This window comes from Mus musculus, chromosome 3, assembly GCF_000001635.26.
Source record: "Mus musculus strain C57BL/6J chromosome 3, GRCm38.p6 C57BL/6J".
NCBI lineage: Eukaryota > Metazoa > Chordata > Mammalia > Rodentia > Muridae > Mus > Mus musculus.
Window position 1 is genome coordinate 153842816 of NC_000069.6, and position 22278 is coordinate 153865093.

At 42.0% G+C, this 22278-nt stretch overlaps 2 protein-coding genes, 1 long non-coding RNA gene and 1 pseudogene across 4 annotated transcripts in view; 2 read left to right on the top strand and 2 right to left on the bottom strand.

Annotated features, from left to right (window-relative positions):
- The first annotated feature begins 1431 nt into the window (after positions 1 to 1431).
- On the top strand, positions 1432 to 10800 carry Asb17 (ankyrin repeat and SOCS box-containing 17). Its single transcript, NM_025758.4, has 3 exons — positions 1432 to 1918; positions 7844 to 8123; positions 10520 to 10800. The coding sequence occupies exons 1-3, from the start codon at positions 1518 to 1520 to the stop codon at positions 10724 to 10726; spliced, it is 888 nt and encodes a 295-aa protein (NP_080034.2). The 5' UTR covers positions 1432 to 1517; the 3' UTR covers positions 10727 to 10800.
- On the bottom strand, positions 7559 to 9609 carry Asb17os (ankyrin repeat and SOCS box-containing 17, opposite strand). Its single transcript, NR_040373.1, has 2 exons — positions 9512 to 9609; positions 7559 to 7955 (listed from the first exon to the last, which is right to left on the bottom strand). It is a non-coding gene; the product is annotated as an ankyrin repeat and SOCS box-containing 17, opposite strand (long non-coding RNA).
- Positions 10801 to 14325: 3525 nt separating the features above from the next.
- Msh4 (mutS homolog 4) overlaps positions 14326 to 22278 on the bottom strand; it is a 48998-nt gene continuing 41045 nt past the window's right edge. For both annotated transcript variants that reach the window (NM_031870.3, NM_001282054.1), the window contains 3 exons: positions 20524 to 20698; positions 18073 to 18161; positions 14326 to 14819 (listed from right to left, as the gene is read on the bottom strand). In NM_031870.3, the coding sequence (NP_114076.1) occupies positions 14628 to 14819; positions 18073 to 18161; positions 20524 to 20698 (456 nt within the window). In that variant the 3' untranslated portion in view covers positions 14326 to 14627. The remainder of the gene's footprint in view (positions 14820 to 18072; positions 18162 to 20523; positions 20699 to 22278) is intronic.
- On the top strand, positions 21992 to 22116 carry Gm24395 (annotated as a pseudogene).

The following is a 22278-nucleotide window of genomic DNA, read 5'->3' on the forward strand; positions in this document are numbered from 1 at the left end:
TCTTCTGGCCTCTGCATATATGCACACACAGATACATAAGAAAATACATCCCTTTCAAAAAGGAAGTCATAACTGGCTGATCTGAAAGGGAGACTTAAATAATTGAATGTCCATCTTAAGTTTCTAGATAGAAACACTCAACATTTAAACATCTTTCAAAAGATATTAGTTCATACATCAAGTATGGTTATAGATGAATATGAAGATTCATCATGATATAAAAGTAATGATAAAAGGAGCCACATAATTGTGGCAGAACAAAACATTGGAAAACTTTGCAGAATTAAACCCAACTAAATATGTTCCAATTAATCCAACCCATCGATTTCCCTGTCTCTCAAAAGTCAATGATGCACTAAGACTTTTAAGTGGTAATTTCAATAACCTCATGGGTTGTGTTTTTAATGTTGATTTGCATCTTATTTTTGTATGTAAGCATGGTATCTCTGTACATGTGTGCATAAGTATGTATGTGTTTATGTGTGTGTGTATGTGTATCTGTGTGTGTGTAAATGTGTGTGTGTGTGTGTAAATGTGTGTGTATGTGTGTGTGTGTTTATATGCAGATCTCACTGTGTGCATGTGCTCAGAGGGTAACTTGCAGAAATCCATTTTTTCCTAACATCTGGGTTCTGGGATCCCACGCAGGTTTCTCGGCTTGACATCACACTTTTACTCACTAAGCTGTCTCACTGGCCCTGGGAGCTGTTATCTATTGTGTAATATGCTTCATCTAAGATATAGAAATGGGGTATGTCAGCAAAGTGACAGAATAGGAAGCCCCAGGTCTTCATCCTTACCAATGCCTGGACCAACTCTGTTCTCTGAAATACAGAAACCAGGGTTCTCCATTTAAACTATATGTCCAGCCTAGATTTGAAGTTTTAAAGGGCTAAAAAATTTAATCTATATCCTTATATTATGTAAGTAATTGCATTTCTAATGTACTTAATATCAAACCATGTGTTTATTTTTTAAATGATATTCCAATTATATACTTTCTGCCAGGCTTGCAGAAAAAACATTCCAAAACCACATTTCGAGATTTTATTTACGAGGGTGTCACGTGTGGGGATGGCAGACTCCCTCCTACACGGGAACGAACCAGTGAGGCCTAAGAGAAGGCAGCACTCACGCAGATCTCACGAGCTGTACCTGACTAGGGTCACATGACTAATCAATATTAATATGTAGTGTGATGTACACAGGGTGCTTCTCACACCTGAGAGACACACGGCATAGACAGAGTGGAATCTTTGTAAAGTTTCCTCTTAGCTCTCCTGCATGCCATTGCTATCCTTTAGGTTTTTCATATGTCACCAACTTCACAACCGCCTCAGGTTTCTGACCCGGGCTGATGACGGCTCTGCAGGTATTGTGATGTCACCCTGCTGCCTTCCCTCTGGCTGATGAGGGGCACGCCTGCGTCTGGAGTAGAGCCTCCCACATTATCAAGGCCTGTGACTGAGGAATGGCAGCATGACTGCCCACCGTGCTCTTCCTACCCTTAAGAAGCAATGAATAACTCTTCTAAATTATGCCGGAAGACGTCTTTTCCAAGAAGCAATATATTCTGTAACCTTGTTGACAAGATAGTTAAGCGGCCCTCTCTGCAGTTTCTGGGCCAATGGGGATACCACTGCTATGAACCCAGGATTTACAGAACCCTGGCAAAAATCCTGAGGTATGTTGACTTGGACGGCTTTGACATACTCCTCACGGACTATATTGCTTTTGTGGAAAAGTCAGGACACCGTTTTGAACTCAACTTTAACCTTGAGTTTACTGAAATATGCGTGAATACCATTCTGTACTGGGTTTTCGCCAGGAAAGGTAATCCTGACTTCGTGGAACTGCTTCTCAAGAAGACGAAGGACTATGTCCAAGACAGAAGCTGCAGCCTGGCGCTGATATGGAGGTAATCTCATGCTTTGTCCAGAGAGAGGTGTGTCTGGGAGAGGGCAGGGCTGTCTGCTTAGCTCAGCTTGTGAGGTGGGAATGTGTCATTGGGTTTTACCTGTAGTGCGCACTATCAAGTCATGCTGGATCTGCTCAAGGAAAGCAATGTTAGCAAACGCATGGAAAATTCCTTAAAAAGCAACAGACCTTGCCTTACGCCATACTGCGGCCACTTCTTTTGGTCTCCTGAGAGTGTACACTTGCAGTGTGCGTACGGTTCACTCAGAACATTCCTATCACGAGTGGTGCTCAGTCAACACAGCTACGTTGTGTCAGGTCTTAATAAATTTTATTTCAATTCTTCCACAACTGAGTTCAGTGAAAACCATGGTCCTTACAGGCCAACTTTTTACAGCCCGAACTTGTCAATCTGTCTGACAATGTCACGAAACTAAAAGCTCCAGGTGACTGTCTTATAGCTCAAGAGTTTGATCCAATGCTAATCAGTTCTCGGCCCGATCAGAACAGATGTGCATTGGCTCCTTCATTCAGGAAAATGTTTATGCATCACAATCTCTGCAGTGGCAGGAGCAGGTGTCAGCGACACACAAGGCCCAGGTCAGAGACCAGGCAGGGTGGGTTCTGCTGGGAGCAGCCCTGCATCCTGGCTGCATCACTCTGCCGCTCAGAGCATGCAGGACTGTGTTCCTGAATGATCATCCCAGCACATGAATGGGTAGCTGGGGTCTAGAAATAGTAAATAACTCCCTCCCCCCATAGGACTTGTGGTGGATTGAATATCCTTGGCCCATGGTAAGTGGCACTATTAGGAGATGTGGCCTTATTGGAGGAAGTGTGTCACTGTGTAGGCAGGCTTTGAGGACTCTTAGTGCTCAAGTTCCACCCAGTGTGGAAGAGAGCCTCCTCCTAACTGCCTACACAAGGCAGTTCCCCTTCTGTTGCCTTCGGATCAAGATGTAGAATCTCTCAGCTCTTTCTACAGCACCATATCTGCTTGGATGCTACAGTGCTTCCTGCCATGATGATAATGGACTGAACGTATGAACCTGTAAGCCAGCCCCAACTAAATGTTGTCCTTTGTAAGAGTTGCCTTAGTCATGGTGTCTTTTTACAGAAATGAAACCCTAATTGAGACAGGACTTTTTGTCATTTTAAACATTGTTTTATGTACTTACAGCTTTGAGTAACTAGCTTAAAGCCCAGTGTCTTTGGTCAGGCAAGTGGACAAGAAAAGTGTAATAAGATAGAGGAAATGAAGAATTAAACTTGGACAAAGGAAAGGAAACATTTTAATGGAAAATGAGAGTGGAAGTGAATCTTGACTGACACATTCCTAAGTGTGTGGTGGTGGGATGAACTCAAGGCTTGTCGTGCCCATTCCTACTCCCATGCCCACAGTTTCACTAGGCAAGCATGCTACATCTGAGCTGCCTTGCTCACTCTCCACCATGTATAGGACAGTTTTTAAATTGGTAAATTCTCATGTGGATGCAGAATCATCCAAATCATTATCTCTAGCCCTAACTTCTGCAGCTGCTATCTGAACATGCCACATGGAACAAAACAGAATACCAACTGGACCCATCTATCTCCAAGCCTCTCTGGCTCTCTCCTCAGTAAGACCCTGACCCCATTGTTCAAGGCAGACATTTGGGATTCATTCTTGATTCCCGATTCTTGTCGCTCTTGCCATTACATCAATGAGTGCTTTGACTGCCTACAAAACAGATCCTACTTAGTTTCATGATATCATTTCATGTTCAGTCGAGACGGAGCCCATGTCATCTCTTACCATGACAACAACCTCTCAATGTGTCAACTTTTGAAGGCTAGTATATAAAACAATGGTTTCATTATGACATGTTCATGAGTTGGTGTCACTGTGCCTTCCTCATTCCCTTCCCAGCTACTTCCCGGGCCTCATCCTATCATGTTTTATCACGTTTCCTAGTAGTCCTCCTTTTGCATCCATACCACATTGTCGTGTGTATGTACATACGAATTTAAGTCTAAATTGTTTATGAGAGAAAGCATTAATATTTTGTCTTCCTCCCATTACTGTTCAATTTTTTTAATTTATACACACACACACACACACAGAGATATGAAAGAGAACATATTTGACTTTCAGGTAGTAGCTTATTTGATTTAACATGATAATCTCTAGCTACATCTATTTACTATCCATCTACAACATCAGGTTCTAGAAACCCCCCATCATACTGATGGGCTATCATCCAGACTGCCTCAAGGGTTCTGATACAGACTATCAAGTACAACAAGACTGTGTTAAATCAGTTTTGGACATAACAGTTTGAGCTGCCCAGGGAATATTCATGTAGAGATGTGCAGCTAGACACATAGTGCCATCTTTGAAGTCTTTGTTTCTACATCTAATCGGTTATGACACCTGTTGGTTCTGTCTACCTGCAAGCAGTGACAAATATGGGCGCCTGCACTGACCTAACCTTGTCCTACAATAAGCAGCAGCATCTCCCCCCCCCCCCCCCACTGTGAGATTAACAAAGCCTTGCTGCTCCTACAATCCAGGTCTTGTGCATATCCATTCCATTTGAAGCCAAAGACTTTCTCTAGCAGCATGTGAGGCTCCTCACAACGTGGCTTGCTGTCTCCCCTGGCCTCAGCTTTATCCTTTGATCAACACTGACGCCCTTACTCTTCCTTCCAGGAACCCACACAGTGATATAGTTAAGTGTGTTCTCCCAGCCTCTGTGCAGATGTAACCTTTCTGTAATGTCCTGTCACACCGCTCCTACATCTTCGGTATGCCTGCTCTACTTACTCTATTCTACTTTATCTTTGCTGCAGGGTTTATCTCCGTCACTATCTTCTTCAGTGATAGAGGCTTGCTGGCTGTGCTGGTCCTGACTTGTCAGTAACTGACATAACATTAAGAAAGACAGCCAAGGGTTTTATTTCGTTCACCAATACAAGTACCTAAAACTGTAGCTATCACTTTGCACGTATTCAATATTTGTTGAAATAAATGAAGAACAGTTGAAATTACAGTTATGGATGAAATTACATCAGAATGACCAAGTCAGAATTGGTCAATATGGCTAACACACCTTGTTAGACACCGGGGCCATGAAAGGGACAGGAGGGACCTGTGACTGGACTGACCAGGAAACGAACCTTCAACAAACTACACTATGTTAAACACCAGAGATTGTACTATTATAAACAACAAAAAAAGGAGAATCTAGAAAAAATTAGAAATCCGTGTATCTACAAAGCAAAGTCATCCTCTATGTGTCTGTACAGAAATATTATGCCTCATTTCGTAAGCATGTGTGACAAGCTTTCAGACACAGAGGGCTCAGTTCATTAACCTCACATTTAAAAACCAGTCCTGGCTTTGCCTGCCTCACTCCATCCACGTGAGCACTGCTATAATTAACTGTCAGGGCAGATTAAGCAGAGTTTGTTTTACAGTTCCATACTCTTTAAACCCCAGGATTAATCACACACATCATATGGATACAGATTAGATGTTTAAATCTCATTTTAAACCTATTTGAGTTTTAGTCATGTTTTCAACACTTTTCAATATTCATTAAATATCTCCTAGATAGTAAATGTTAATACACTGGGGCCTACTGAATCTTAACAATGGCCACTTGCTCTGTCCTAAGATTCCTGCGTTCCCTTACGTGGAAGGAAAAGTCACATGCTTTCTTAAGAACTAGCAAGATAAAAAGAATTGCATTGCCTCCTAAAGGTTTAAATAAGTATAAAGTGCCAAAAATCTTATTAGGATTGAAATCAAATTCAATAAAAAGCATGTGATTGACCCCCTACAGATTCAGTATTATAGACTCTCATAGATACATTTGTTGAGTGAAAACCACAGTTACTTCCCTTGAACTAGGGAGAGCTCAGCTAGCAGAGGCAGTTCCTGCCATGTCTGACAGCTCAAGCTCCATCCCTGGAGCCTACACGGTGTAAAGAAAGAACTGACTCCTGCATCCTGTCATCTTGTCATTTTATTTACACAAACATTTTGCTATTGGAGCATAAATTTACAGAGCTCATCTTGTTCAACTTTTTTAAAAAAGAAAAATGAATTAACAAAAATGTTTTCAAAAGTAAAATGATGAAATCACAAGAGTTGAAGATAATAAGGACTGAGGACTTCAGAGTGACTTCAGGAGACATCAGAGAGACCTCATGAGACCTCAGGGAGATCTCAGGGAGACCTAAGGGTGAGTCACGGGGACGTCAGGGTGACCTCATGAAACCTCAGGGGACCTTAGGGTGATCAAAGCACATGTCATGAGGAGTTCTCTGGATAGTCTCTCCTAAGATGAGCTGTATGTATCTCAGGATAGAATGGGAGGAGAGAACACACACAAGACAAAGGTGAAAAGCAGTGATCTTGGAATCAGAGTATCAATGAAAGATAATCTGAGAGAGAGAGAGAGAGAGAGAGAGAGAGAGAGAGAGAGAGAGAGAGAGAGAGAAACAGCTAGAGTTTGATCTTTGAGATATACTGGAAGGACTTGTGAAAAAGTTGAAGATGGCCAGGAAAATTCTGATTTCAGGCAAGAAAGGATCAGCAGATGAACACACACATACAGAGACACAAAGTGTCAGGAGCAGAATGGAGACAGGGCCATATCCTGTTGTCTAAGATACTATATAACACTATAATATATTGCTCCTTTAGGAGACAAAGCTGTGGCACTTCAGAGTGACTCTGTGAAGCTTTGCAGTTATACTAGGCTAGGGATTTTCCACCTGAAGTATAGACAGCTGTAGCTGCCATGCATGTGCTGGGAAACAAACCCAGGCCTCTCAAACAACAGCAAGTCCTCTCAAGTGCTGTCATCACTCCAGCTCCACCCTCTTTCAAAAACTCAGCCTTGCAATGCAGCCCAAGCTAGCTTGAAATTCTAAAACTTTAAGAGTGTTTGTGGGGTGGGGTGGGTCTGTGTGTGTGTGTGTGTGTGTGTGTAGACCAGTAGGCAAACCTGAATGTCAACTTCTTTGAGCCAGGGAAGTTCACTAAACCCAGAGCTCATCAAGCAGATCAGGGCGCTGGCCAGGGGCGGAGCCTCAGAGCTCCTCCTACCTCCCCCGAGTCCTCCGCACTGAGACTACAAGCACGTGCTGCTAGACCTTGGCTTTTCTGTTTGAACATCAGTTCTAATGCTTGCATGGCAAGCACTCCACTGTCTACTTCTCCAGGGCTAAACTTTACTCTTGAAGGAGGAAAATAAAATCTGTCCTGAGGACCTTCAGGTAGGTCTCACCATAACTTGCATGTCTGATGTTCTTATTTTATTGGAGTGGAAGAAAAGGACTAGGGCGCTTGTGCTGGTTTTTCATCTAATCTCCACTCTCAATTCAACTTCATGTCTAATATATGACCGAAAACAAAAACAAAAAGATATCAAAATGATCAATACTTCTATTAACAAAGTAAACTGCACTGGAGAGATTGCTCTGCCTATGCTTTCAGGGGACCCAAAGCCACCCACATCAGGCGGCTCACAGCCACCTGTCACTCCAGCTCCAGAGGATCTGACACCCTCTCCTGTCCTCCTCAGGCACCCCGACATGGCATAAGTTCACACAGATATAGGCACACGTAACTAAAAAAAATCAAATCTTTAAAAAATAAGCAATAAGAAAACTGTTTTTATTTTTAATTTTCATGTTATATTTGCAGAGCATGGTAAGGTTTATGCCCCCACCCGTGGGGGAGACACAGCAGCGACACACAGCTGCAGCGACTAAGTGCTTTGCCCATGTGGTGTGATGTGAAAGGCGGCTTCAGCATTTGGTGGCAGTTTTCTTTCCTCCTTCAGTTTGGTCCACAGTTACAATGTCAAATCCTTCTTAAGACATTACAGGTGAACGTTAGTTACATGGTGGTCACTCTGCTTTTGGCTTGCAGAACCTTCACACCTGTGTACTGCCCCAGCCCCCTGAGTGGCATCACACCTCTACTCTACGTGGCTCAGACAAGACAGTCAAATATCTTAAAAATTCTCCTGCAGTATGGAATCCTAGAAAGAGAAAAAAACCCTATCAACATTGTTCTGACAATACTACTTTACCCTTCGAGAGTGAGAATAATGGTTGACCACGAGTTGATTGACATTCAAGAAGATGCCAAGACATGTTTAATGCTATGTTCCAGAGTGCTTTCTACGATCTCAGTCAGGGAGATAGAGGTAAGCGGAGCACCGCCCTTCTCAGGGCGTGGGGAGTGGATAATAAGAGAAGCAGAGGAACACTTTTGGGGTTTAAGCAGAGCTATATTCTATGGGGAAAAGCCGAGTGTTGCTCTTTGGGGTGCAATTTACCATCAGTAAGTGTTAGGACATAATTGCAAGGGAAAATTGCAGAGTATTTTTAATTTATGCATTATTTCCAATGGTGAATTAATGACCTCGCATATGCTCAGTAATTTAAAATGAGGCAAAATTCAAATTAACTAAAATTAGTCCTTCAAATGTTGATTTTTTTTGTTACCGTGAACTTCAAAATGGCAAAGCTGAGTGTCCTATAGACATTTTAGTGTTAAGTAGAGTAAGTTGTTATATTTCAATAACAATCTCCATATTAAGATTTCTATAAGAACAAAATAAGTTAGATTTTAACAGCTCTTTACAGTAGAATATTTCAAAATGACAGCTCCATTTCTTCCCACAAATACAATCACATACCAAGAAATAGATTTTTCTATTCAAGATCCCAAAGCAATTTTAAGCATTATAGAAATATAAAGACATAAAATATTTATTCAACTGAAAATATCTCTCAAAGTATAGAGATCTTTCCTTAATAACATTTTGGGACTAGACCAAGTTAGAGAAGAAAATCACCCATTTATCAGCCATAAATTGGAAATGTTCATCCTATAAAATGAACTGCAAAGTATAGTATCAAACTGTATCATGCCCATTAAGAGCAAGAAGCTAATTAATCTGTACATAGAGAAGTTAGTGCTGTAAATGTAACCAGCCAGCTTAACATGGAGAAGTTAGTACTGTAAATGTAACCAGCCAGCTTAACATAGAGAAGTTAGTGCTGTAAATGTAACCAGCCAGCTTAACATGGAGAAGTTAGTGCTGTAAATGTAACCAGCCAGCTTAACATAGAGAAGTTAGTGCTGTAAATGTAACCAGGGAGCTTAACATGGAGAAGTTAGTGCTGTAAATGTAACCAGCCAGCTTAACATGGAGAAGTTAGTGCTGTAAATGTAACCAGGGAGCTTAACAAAAACCAACAGTTCTTCCCGTCTTTAGAAATCTAAGTTTAGAAATGCTTGTAAGAGGCATAAAATGTTGATATTTAAATGCCATGATAATAAATACTAATGTGTGGGGTCAGTTGTAAGGCAAACAAGTTGTTCTGGTTATAATTGGCAACTTATTTTTAACAGAGAGTATACTCAAGCTGTTTTTAATGTCTTCTTTTTTTTTTTTTTACATCTCTGTTTCACAGTATCTGGTTGGTCTGTATGGTTATTGCAGAATACATGAAGTAAAACTATAACAAAAGGCCAAGAAAAACTATAACAAAAAGTACTGGGATAGAATTGATCGAAGTCACTTACTTGAGAGGCAAAGAGTTTTACCCAGGCTCCAAACACTTACAGTGCAGAACCTACAGTCGAGGAGCTGAGTGAAAAGGAGCAGTCAGTTCGCTCTGCCCGAGGAGCTGTCTCCTCTGCACCTTATCACACCTCCTCACACGGCCCACACAGTTCAGAGTGGTTAGCCGTCTCCACACCACACCCTTTTAAGCACAGGCACTATGTCTACTTTGCACACCTAGTACTATCTGAAGTGCCTACCATAGTGGAATATATATTAGACATTCTTTAAATAGTTAATCATTGAATAAATGATGAATGCATGCATATCTAACATAGCTGGATACGAACATGTCACGAGGCCCGGACAGTGAAGGTTTGATTTGTTTTCTAGCTTTTTTCTATTATATGTGTGGTACAGCTAGAGGTCAGAGGGCAGTTTTGTAGAGTTGACTTTCTCTTTCCACTGTTATGTGGGTCCCCAGGGAAATCTCTCTTAATGCAGCAATATCCTTCCCTTAGCATTTAATCTCCACATCAGAATCTTTAAACAGATGGCTTTCTAAAACTTTAAAAAGACCTCCTGTTATTCAGGCAGGTCTCCACTGAAGTCTTGGCACTCTACGTGGTTTGGGTCCAACTGGGGAACACGTATGATTTACATCATCTGTTTCCCTCGTGAAATCAACAAAAATGGACTTCTGACAGCGGAGCTGAGCTCTGAGCCACATTAGCTTCCAGACAATTCTTGCTGGTGGTTGTGTTGACGGTGCTTCTAGAAAAGATGACAAAGCAGAAGATGATCCATCTGAAAGGAAGGGCTCCCCTGTCCATAGTTCAAATGTTGTTTAGTGCCTTTGCACATATCACTAGGGAAATTAAAATGCCTATAAAGTATAAAGGCCTAAGTAAAAGTTGGGGTTACATAAATTCAGGCTCTCATCTGAATTTGAATAAAATAAAAAACAAAGGTGCTGAATCCTTCGGACCACCCTGATGGTTACAAATAACAGTTTCCCTTTTTTCCAGACACAGCTGAGCTTAGGACGACGCCCAATTATTCAAAATTGGTTGGACTACATCCCGCCAACAAGATACAAGGATCCATGTGAACTCGTCCACCTTTGCAGAATAACCATCAGGACCCAACTGCTGGCCAACAATATGCTCCCAAATGGAATATTTTCCCTTCTAATTCCTACTCGTTTACAAAACTTCCTGAATTTAGAAAGCTAGCATGCATCTCTACACTGTCCCTTAGGATGGTAGCATGGTACAATTTAGAAGTTAATAAACTGTTAACTTCACACAAGTTTGTTGCACTTCCATTAGAAGGTATGTTTTCAGGGCTAGATGTAGTCTCCAGTGTTTGAGAGCATTAGTTGCTCTTATAGCACGCGTGTTAGCAATCTCCCATGACTCCAGTTCCAGGGGCCCTGATGCCTGCTTCTGACCTCCGTGGGCATCAGGCATGCACATGGCACACACAAATTGATTCAGACAAATAAGTCTAAAACTGCTTTAAAGAAGATATATTTTCATATGTCTTAAGTACAGCACTATAGTTACCATGCAACTTTACCCCATTAGCATCCATGCAGTAATTACATGCATTAGATAAAGGAGATCTGTTTTGGCATAATAACATAATATTCAGAAAGAGTTGGGCATCTGGAGGAAAGCCTTAGGGGAGGCAGGTCTGTGCCTGGCTGGCCAGCTGAGACCACAGCAAAGCAGTCTTTGTGGACAAGGGGTCTCTGCTCATCTCAACTGCGGAGGCCAGACACGTCTGTATGTTTGCTAGAACTCATAAAGCTGCACACTACAGAGTAACTCAGCATGTGGCTCCTCGGCCTGAGGATACGCTAGCTCCCTGTCTTTTCCTTCCCCATGCGTTTTATATCCTGAGCTGCACACTGCCTTACTGAGGATTTATTCTGTAGGGCAAGGAATGACAAGCAACATAGCTGCTGTGGTGAAATGAAGGAAGTGTATTAGTTACCTGTCTGTTAGTGGGGTGAGACGCCATGACCAAAGCAACTTATGGAAAGGTGTATTTTGGTTTACCGTCCCATCCAGAGAGGCTACATGTCCACAATGGAGTGGGGGTCAGGAGAGGCGTGGTTCGAAACTGATAGATCCCATTCAGGAAGCAGAAAAGTAGGACATGGAGCAAGGTGTAGATTCTTAAAGTCTACCCCTCACCTCCCGCCCAGCCCCCAGTGCCATACTCCCTCTAGCAAGGCTCCTCATCCTAAAAGTTCTACAACCTTCCCAAACAGTGTCACCAACTAGGGACCAAGTGCTCAATGAATATGCCTAATGATCTTTCTCATTCAAAACACCACAGGAGGCTTGCTAAGACATTGTGGGCAGTTACAGTGAAAGGCTGGATTGTGGGATGTTTATCTATAACATAAAAGCAGGTCAAAGAAAAATAGCAAAGACAGCAGTAGATCTGAAAGCCAAGAAGAGCTGCTTCCCAGTGCTCACCTCCATCATGACAGCTTGATGTCTTCAGCTGGCTTGCTTTGTAGCATGTTACTGCTGCACTCAAAACAGCATAAGAGAACGTAATTTTAAGAAATAATAAACTTTTTTTTCCTTGAGATAAGGTTTCTCTGTGTAGTCTTGGTTGTCTTAGAACTTGCTCTGAAGACCAAGCTGGCCTGGAACTCACAGATATCTGCCTGTCTCTGCCTCCGAAGTGGTGGGATTAAACGTATACACCACCATTCCCTCTCCCCAGCTTAGTAAGTCTGCTTTTAACTTAATATCTAAAATAAAAATAAAAAGAGCTTTAAATGATGAAAAGTCATCTCTTAGAAGTGGAGTGGTGCTGAGCACTGGGTGAAGGGAGCAGGATGAGGCATCTGAGAGATGATCCTGACGCAGCTCTACTTTACACCTGCGTGCTGGGCTGCTCCACTCCTGCCCCCATGCTGCCCTGCTTCTCATGTCTCCTCCCAACCTGCCAACACCTGCCCCTCTTCTGTGCCCTCTTACAAAGGTGTCATAAACCTGAATAATCTGGTTTTAAGGATAATACATAAAATAATCCATTGGAGAACTAATTAAGATGCAATGGATGGAGCCAGGAACATATCTTTATGGAACATATCTTTAATCCCAGCACTTGGGAGGCAGAGACAGGCAGAGACAAGGCCAGCCTGGTCTACACAGTGAATGAGTTCCAGGACAGCCAGTGCTACATGGTTGTATTCTGTCTCAAAAGGTACAAAAAGAAAAAAAAAAAAAGAAAGCAAAAAAAAAAAAAAATAAGCAGCAATTACATGGCAATGGGGAATATATAAGTAATCAAACAAGACAGTATAGATACTAAATACACAATGTTAACTTAATTCCTCAAAAATATGTATTCCATTTGAATTATGACTTCTTGTATATATGTGGCTATTAATGTTGGAATAGTGAACCAACAGAAATAATAAACTTTTTTCCTTCGAGACAGGAACTCTCTGTGTAGCCTTGGCTGAACCAGGCTTAATAAAGTCAATCTATATTACCAATAAATTCTGTAAAATATCCACATATTTAAAAACTATATGAAGGTTAAAAAGATGGCTCAGTTGTTAAGTTGTTACTTTTTGCTATTCCACAGGACCTGAGTTAGATTCTAGGACCCACACTGGGAGCTTGCAGCCATTTGATAAATCCATTTTGAGGGGGTCCAGTGCCCTGGCCTGGCCTCTGCTGGTACCAAGTGAATGTGGCACATACTCATACAGACAAAAACACAGACACATGAACCAGTCACAGCATATGCAGTCTGTGAATAATTTTGTTGTTCCAATTACTATGAATATTGCAACTCCTAAATAAATGATTCAGGGTACACCCAAATCCAGGAACTTATTTAAGAAAACAAAAAACCACAGGGTAGACCTGAGAGCTAAGACTTTATGAACAAGTCACCCACTGAGATGGAATTGTAAAATGAAGTGTTTGAGAGAAGAAAGGCCCTTTCTGCTTAAGAAATACCTGACATGGTTTTTTGTTTTTTTCTCTTTTATGAAACAACAATGACTTTTCTGTAAACTCTGATTTGGTGGTGAACTTAGCTTGCCTGTGAGGGCACTGATTTACAAGAGAATCTAGTATGAGTGTGTGCTTATTTCTTCTTGTTTCCTCAGTATTGTAGCCGCAGAGCATTTGTATGTGTGGAGCTCAGAGGACAACTGTGTGAATGATTCTCTCATTTACTGTGTGCCTACATACATGTTTACAGTCATGTAAACCATGCTGTGTGTATGTGTGTGTTTCTGTGTGTGTGTGTGTGTGTGTCTGTGTGTGTGTGTGTGTCTGTGTGTGTGTGTCGGTCAGAGGACACGCTGTGTGAATAAGTCTCTCATTTCAGCTTATGGGTTCCAGGAACTGAACTCAGAAGGTCAAGATTGGCAGCAAGTGCTTTTACCTAATGAATCAGCTTGCTGGCCCAAGATAAATAAAATTAAATGAAAGAATAGTATTCCCTGGTAATGGTCAAGAGAAGCAAATCGGTATTGTCTTTCTGTTCCCTTTTATGTAATAAGGGTGGACACCCTTGTAGAAAGACAACCAGACAGGAGTTGATGAGTAAAAGCCAGAGTGCTGAGCACTGGACGCAGAGCTGCTCATGATCCCTGCTCCAGGACCACTTGCTGCATTGTAAAGTGCTTATCTCCACATTTAGGGATGCACTGACTAACAAGTTTTCTTTGATTCCCAGCACCATTATATTGAATTCAGAGTCATTCATGGTCAGAATTTGGAGATACCAAGTTGAGATGTGGTTAAATCATAGAGCATTATGTCAGAATAGAATGCAAATGCTTAAAAGAACCTTTTCAGACCTATTCTTTATTATATATTTTTAAGCTAGAATACTTCTGTTAACCTTCTAAACATACACTTAATAGCAAACTACAAACTTAGTCTGACTTCACAGTGAATACTGTATTATTTTTCTAACAAAAACTTTTATTTAAAAATTTGTCCCTTTTGAAGCTATTCCAATGAATATTTTCCATCTAGAATTCATAGTAGGTGACCATTCTGAGGTTAATATACTATAATTTTTAATTAAAACATAAAGCTGAGCAACTAAGTTGCAACCCCTGTGCACACCGTGTACTGGTCACTCCTCAGTCTTCTCTGGAAGGCCCACAGCCCTGGGAAAGTCCCCTGCATATTTCTTCTTGAGGTTACTCAGGTATGTCCGTAACCTGTCTGGCTCCAACTGAGAGTTTCGGGCGGCCTGGACAAGCCTTGTGGCAAGATGGTACACAGCTCTCTGTCTATCCATCTCAGGGGAACTCCTTTGATTTTGCTGTTATCAAAATATGAAATTAAAATTTAAATGCATATTTAATTTATATTTTGGTATTATTTTATCTTGTTTCATAGAAATAGGAACTCAAGGTCTCATACACACTTTAAAGCATGCTATCCTGGAGAATTAAATTTCTCATGAACATTTACTACTTTATGAAAGTCTCATATCCTTGCAAATGACATTTAAAGAAGAAATCCTGTTACTCAGTCAAATTTATAAACAAAATACCAAAAAGTAACAGAAAACTCAGCAGAGAGATGAGTCTGCAAACATATTTGTTTTAAAGGCAGGGACTAACACTGTTCACTGCTATGCAGTGACACAGTTGTAAATGTCACCCAGGGATAAGATGAGACATCAGAAAGCCACCTGCCGAAGAATACAACAACCATTGTAGCCTAAAAGAAAATATTGCCTATTTAAAAATAAACATCAATGGAGATCTATAATTATGGCTGGTTCTTAACTATACTTAGTAATATCAAAAAATAATATATAAAATATAGTCCAATAAGACTTAAAGATTGGACAAGAAGCTAGATTTTTTTAACTTCCAATTTACATCTCTGACTGAACTAGATAAAGAAATCAACAACTACAACCCTAATAACTTAGAAAGACTTAGTAAGTTTCCCAGAAGTATTATCTCTTAAACTCTTTCTTGGTGGTAGACAATCCTCTCTGTAAATATATTTTCCCTTTTTCCACCACAGTAAAAAGAATAAAATTCAATACGACAATAATAAGATAGTCATATGTTTAGTCATCCATTTGGTGCCTTAATTAACTATTCTTATTTATATAAAAGTTACTGGGTGTGTTTCAGGCACCAAAGCTGTTTCTGCACCTTTATAGGGCACCATCATGTACAGCTAACGTGATAACGGACCTCAAGCAGCTTTGTACACTCAGTGCACACGGCCTGCTATATGCACTTGACTGTGGTAGTTAAGGGAAGGTCTGTAAGAGGGAGGGATGCACAGTTCTCAGAGAAGGCACGCTCACTGCCAGCACAGACCAGGAATGCTTACAGATGACAGAGAATCTAGAGCCAGTCTTGACTGATAGAAGTGCCCAAAGTGGAGGGTTCTGGGTAGACAAAGAGCTAAAGTAGAGACCTGGAACACAATCAGGGAGATGACACGCGACAGAGATGCAAATTATGTGAAACTGACGTAGGGTCAGGGTGGCGTAAGCAAAGGAAAGGAGGCTCTAAAGCAAAACTGGGCAGAAGGGAAAAATCTGTGAGCCACCAGAGACTGGGGAGGAGGGCAGTGCCCAGGAACCCGGGGGAGCCACCAAAGACTGGGGAGGAGGGCAGTGCCCAGGACCCTGGGGGAGCCACCAGAGACTGGGGAGGAGGGCAGTGCCCAGGAACCCGGGGGAGCCACCAAAGACTGGGGAGGAGGGCAGTGCCCAGGACCCTGGGGGAGCCACCAGAGACTGGGGAGGAGGGCAGTGCCCAGGACCCCGGGGGAGCCACCAAAGACTGGGGAGGAGGGCAGTGCCCAGGACCCCGGGGGAGCCACCAGAGACTGGGGAGGAGGGCAGCGCCCAGGACCCCCGGGGACTCAGAACTGCACTTCCTGAGATAGTTATACAAGGCTTTAAAGGCTCAACTTCAACTTGATAGCCAGTGTCTGCCAGCTCCTCATCAGGCATAGTGATTATGCACTGGAAGACAATGTGGAAAGTGTACAGGGTGGGTTAGGGAGAGTTAGCAAGAGCCTTAATGAAATGGGCTTGTGAGGGAACGGCCACATACGGCTGCGATGGAAAGGAACTCTTAAATGTGAAAAGACAAGAGTTTCTTTTCCCCACAACAGATGATAATTTGATTTTTTATTTAAAAATAGATGAATATGTTGAAGGGTGGCTGACAAGATGCCTCAACATGTAAAGGTGCTTATCACCAAACTTGATAAAGAGAATCAATTCCTGTTGATTGTCCTCTAGCCTGATCACTTGCTCTCTCTCTCTGTCTCTCTCATATACACATACATACGCCCTCCAATGCACGACACACAGAAGACTATTAGCAGTGGAGATTATACAAAAAGGTACTTGGGGCAAACACCTTCCAAACAAACACACCGAGTAAGTAAGAAAGGAAAAGGCTTCCGTGGAGAAGGGGGAGGTACTGAGAGGCCCACAGATCAGACCTTCCAGGGGAATAAGCACCAGCCACCAGGCAAGAGCTGGGGGGAAAGACAACGAAGCAGCCAGCGTGCAGGGAATACGGGATGCGGGAGGGGAGCACAAAGGAGAGGTGGCTTCTCATTAGTTACAGCTTAGGAGACAGTTTCAGTCTGTATGTGAGTCACGGAGAAGCAAGGAACGATTACTCTCTAGAGCAATATGGTCCCCACAATACAAGGAGCTGTATGGAAGGGTTGAGCTAGACAATCACTGACAGAGCAGAGGGAGAAGGAGAAGACTGTAAGAAGCAGCAAAGAAGATTTCGTTGAAAAAGCACTAAGCATATGTGAAAGATGAAGAGTCAAGTGAAGAAAACATGGAGGCAAAAGTAAATACAGGCAGCTAAGAAAGTAGGTCTTAATGGGGAGCAAACGAGTAAAACATTACTTAACAATATCTAAAATGCTGTTTCTCAAAAAAGATGATACTAGGGAAAATTCAGAGGTCCACCAGGGCAGGTGCAAGATGACGTAAGACAGAAGCACTACAGGGTGGTGTGGGAATTTCAAAAGAACCCATGAAGATGACTGCACGTTCTTCAAAAGCACATGAGCAAACTGTTTACAGACACAGGGCGCCAAACACTCAAGCACATGGAGATGCCTTGACAAAGTCACCTAAGGACCAGGCAGATGAGCGAGGGAACAACTAATGACAGGATGAGTATTCAAATGAAGCTGAGCACACAGACAGACCCACAGTGAGAGAGAGCACCAGCTTGCATGAGTGCTCTCGATACCATTAGGGAGGCTAAAGAGAAGGGAGAGCTGGTCTGTAACATGAGATAAGGTATGTCAAGCCGGGCGGTGGTGGCAAGAGCCTTTAATCCCAGCACTCAGGAGGCAGAGGCAGGCGGATTTCTGAGTTCGAGGCTAGCCTGGTCTACAAAGTGAGTTCTAGGACAGCCAGGGCTATACAGAGAAACCCTGTCTCGAAAAACCAAAACCAAAAAAAAAAAAAAAAAAAGTACGTCATATAATAAGGAAATGCAAAGACTTTAAGTGTCTTATTTCTACAAAGTCTGGGAGATATTTGGTTTTTTTTTTACCAAAATTTGCCTTGTAATTTGTGTTGTGATGTCTCTGGCATCCAAGACAATCGATGACGGAAGTGAGGAGGCCTCTGCAGCTTTTAATCCTAAAATTACAGAAAAGGGACATTAGATCACTGTTTCTGTGTCGTCTTAGCTGTGTGTTCCTCAGTCTAGCAGACCAATGAGCATGAAATGCCTCCATGACTTCCTTACACCAACGTCAAGTGTCGACTGCCCCTCGCTTGGCAGACGCCCTCCCATAGGGTTCCTATGGATCCAATACTTTACTGTCTCTAGAAGTTTAAAAGCAGCAGAAACTGCACCATGCTCACCAAAAATGACTGGTTGCTATGCTCACTAAAATAGGGCTGACACCTGATAATTGACAGAACCCTGATGACTCCACACCCAGGACAGATTATTTCCATCTCACCCAACTCAGACTTGAATAGAGAATGGTACGGCTTATTACACATTTGATACAAGAAAACTGTCTAGTTCATTTCCTACTTTAAATAGTAAAGCAGGCTTTATTTTCCTCATAGGAGTCATATCCAAAGATAAAAGTGATTTTTGAAGACTTCAATGTATGAAAAATTGAAAATTTCCAGAACATGAGAATCTGCGTGCTACATAATGATTTACATAGAAAGTAGTTGACAAGAGTTTAAGAATGTCATGGTTTGAATACACACACACACACACACACACACACACACACACACACATAAATAAAATGTCCTGGAACTTGCTCAGTAGATCAGGCTAGCAGACTCAGAGACCCACCTGTCACTGCCTCCCAAGGGCTTAGATTAAAAGCACATACCACCCAGCTGACATATTCCATTTTTAAGATTTTTAGATTTAATTATAAAATAACCTGAGAACAAAATGACTATGGCAATGAGTGTGTAGGAAATACAATATGTAAAATTATACAATTTACAAATACAATCTGTTACACTGGGGTTGGAGAGATGTCTTACTGGTTAAAAGCCCAGCTGTTCTTCTAGAGCACTGAAGTTCAATTCCTATTACTGACATGATGGTTCACGACCATCTGTAACTCCAGTTTCAGAGGATCCAACAGGCTCTCTGGCCTCCTTGGGCACCAGCCACACAGCAGGTGCACATGCATATATGCAGGCAAAAACCTCGTCTATATAAAAAAAATAAACACTATGGAAGGAGTTACAGAGACAAAGTTTGGAGCTGAGATGAAAGGATGGACCATCTAGAGACTGCCATATCCAGGGATCCATCCCATAATCAGCCTCCAAACGCTGACACCATTGCATACACTAGCAAGATTGTGCTGATAGGACCCTGATATAGCTGTCTCTAGTGAGACTATGCCGGAGCCTAGCAAACACAGAAGTGGATGCTCACAGTCAGCTATTGGATGGATCACAGGGCCCCCAATGGAGGAGCTAGAGAAAGTACCCAAGGAGCTAAAGGAGTCTGCAACCCTATAGGTGGAACAACAATATGAACTAACCAGTACCCCGGAGCTCTTGACTCTAGCTGCATATGTATCAAAAGATGGCCTAGTCGGCCATCACTGCAAAGAGAGGCCCATTGGACTTGCAAACTTTATATGCCCCAGTACAGGGCCAAAAAGTGGGAGTGGGTGGGTAGGGGGTGGGGGGGAGGGTATGGGGGACTTTTGGGATAGCATTGGAAATGTAAATGAGGAAAATACCTAATTTTAAAAAAAGAAGAAAAATCCCAGCTCTGGGGACACAGAGGCAGATGGGCCTCTAAGAGCTTGCTGGGTAGCCAGTTTAGACTAGTTGACAAACTCCAGGTCAATGAGAAACCCAGTCTCATAGGACACAGAGGCTGTGAGGAATGTCACCTGAAGTTCGACTTGCTTTATAGTCAAGCATGACCCCTTTCTGCTTCCCAGGTAGAGGATCACAGGCCTATGTGTGGTTTATGTAGTCCTGTGATGGAACTCAGGGCTTGCACATACTAAGCACACCAAAACATTTATTAATATTTTAAAAATAAACAATGAAACATCTTGAGGGAGAGGAAAATCATCATACGAGCTTGGGAAATTCTACACTAAATGAAAGTCTCCTCAAAAAAAATAAAATAAACAAACCTTTTCTAAGAAACTGCTATCCTTCCTAGCAAGCCAATGTTTCCAGGGCTTTCTTGCATTATTCTAACGCTACAGTTCAGCTGTGATGTAATGTAATGTGATATGATGTGATGTAATGTGATGTAATGTAATGTGATGTGATGTAATGTGATGTAATGTGATGTATCAGTTCAGTTCATATCAATGAAAAGCAAAGATCATAAGCCCGTATGATATAAATCTGTCAAAGAAACTCGATTGCTAGAAAGCACATAAACACTGAGAAGGAGGAGGGGTAGGCAAAGAAAGGGAAAGAAGGTTTGCCGTAAGAGACACGCATTGTTTTGAGGTCTACGTTTAAATTCTATATGCAGTACCATAGTTCTTTTCTTCTGTGAGTCCCCTGGAAAGTTTGTAAGTATACAAAATTGCATCTTTATTTCTTGAGGTATTCTTCACATGCTGAACTTCAAAATGCATGTTTTCTACATTAAGATACAGGGCATCTAGATGGCATAGTTCCAGGAAATGGGTAGTGAAGAGTGTAAATGCCTACAACACATAACAAACAATGAGTGTGAGTACTTTTAAATGATCTAGAAAACTCAATTATTTAAACATAACACATTAATTAGCTTACCTTTCCAACTAGCTTGACAAAGACAGGAGTAAAACCAGTATCTCAGAGATGGACATGTTCAGGTCATGGGTTTTGAAGTTTATATCCAATGTGCATGTGTCAACTCTGTTTGCACTTGCACAATGTGTTATGTGAAAGAGACTGTCAGGCATGGTAGTGTATACCTTTAATCCCAGCACTCAGGAGGCAGAGGCAGACAGATCTCTGTGAGTTTGAAGCTGGTCTGGTCTACATAGAAAGTCCAGGACAGACAGGGCTACAGAGAGAAACCATCTCTCAAAATACAAAGAAACAAACACTATGTTATGTGAAAGCGACTACATTCCACAGTAAAGGGATAAAGGTTACAGAGGTAAGGCTACTGAGAGAGGTGCTCACTTCTTAGGGAGGCACCACAGCTCTGCTGCCCACATCCTCACTGCATAGCTCAGCTGCCCACATCCTCACACACTTCCCTCTACACTGTACACACTTCACACGAAGTCTCCTGCAAGGACTATCAGAACATGGAGTTAATGCATTATATTAGGCATTTAAATTCTCAAAGGTTTTACTTTATGTTTGTTTTCTCTTATTTTCTTTTTTGGTGCCAGGAATTAAATCCAAGGAGAAATTCCCTGAGCACTTGAGAGGCAGGGGCAGGTAGATCTCTGTGAGTTCAAGGCCAGCCTGGTCTACGGAGCAAATTCCAGGATAGCCAGGACTACCTGTCTAAGAGAAACCCTGTCTAAACAGCCCCCCACCCAAGAGTTATTACAGTTAAGAAATAGAGGATTAGTTGAAATTTAAATGCCATAAATCCCAGCACTTGAAAGGCTAAACCAAAACTGCTGAATTTGGGACCAGAGAATACAGGCCATCTAGTAATAGTATATAGCAAGATTCTGTCTCAAAAGAAAGAAAATTAAATAGACACAGCTTTTGGAAGGAGTTACTTTGGTCTTGTGGAGTGAAACTCATGGGAGTTACTGATACAAAAGAGTAAGACTGGCAACAAATCGGCCTCTAAACTGCTTAGCAACTAATGACTGTCTGACAATAATGTGCTTTAAAAGATATGCATCAAGGGCTGCAGATGTAGCTCTGTGATAAGAGCACTGGCTTCCCATGTTCCAGGCCCTGACTAAGGTCCCTTTCAGCGCACATGTGCACACAAGACCTGTATAAACTCTATTAGGTTAATTCAACATACAACATACTATTCAACTGCCCCTAGAGGCATTTCAGGCTCTGCTGTATCACATGGATGTCAGTAGGTGGCAGAGAGGAGAGAGGCTATGTCTATGCTCAGTGTTCTGACCTATGGACATCTGAAGGACAGTCACTGAAAAAAATGAGCCTGAGTCTGGTGCCACAGACCCCATGAGCGAGTGAGTCCAAGACAGATGACTTCTGGATGGGGCCATGGTGAGGAGCAAGCCTAAGATGACCACTAGTCTGATGCCATGTGACCTGGACAGGGACCTAGCCTGAGATGACCAACCAGTCTGGT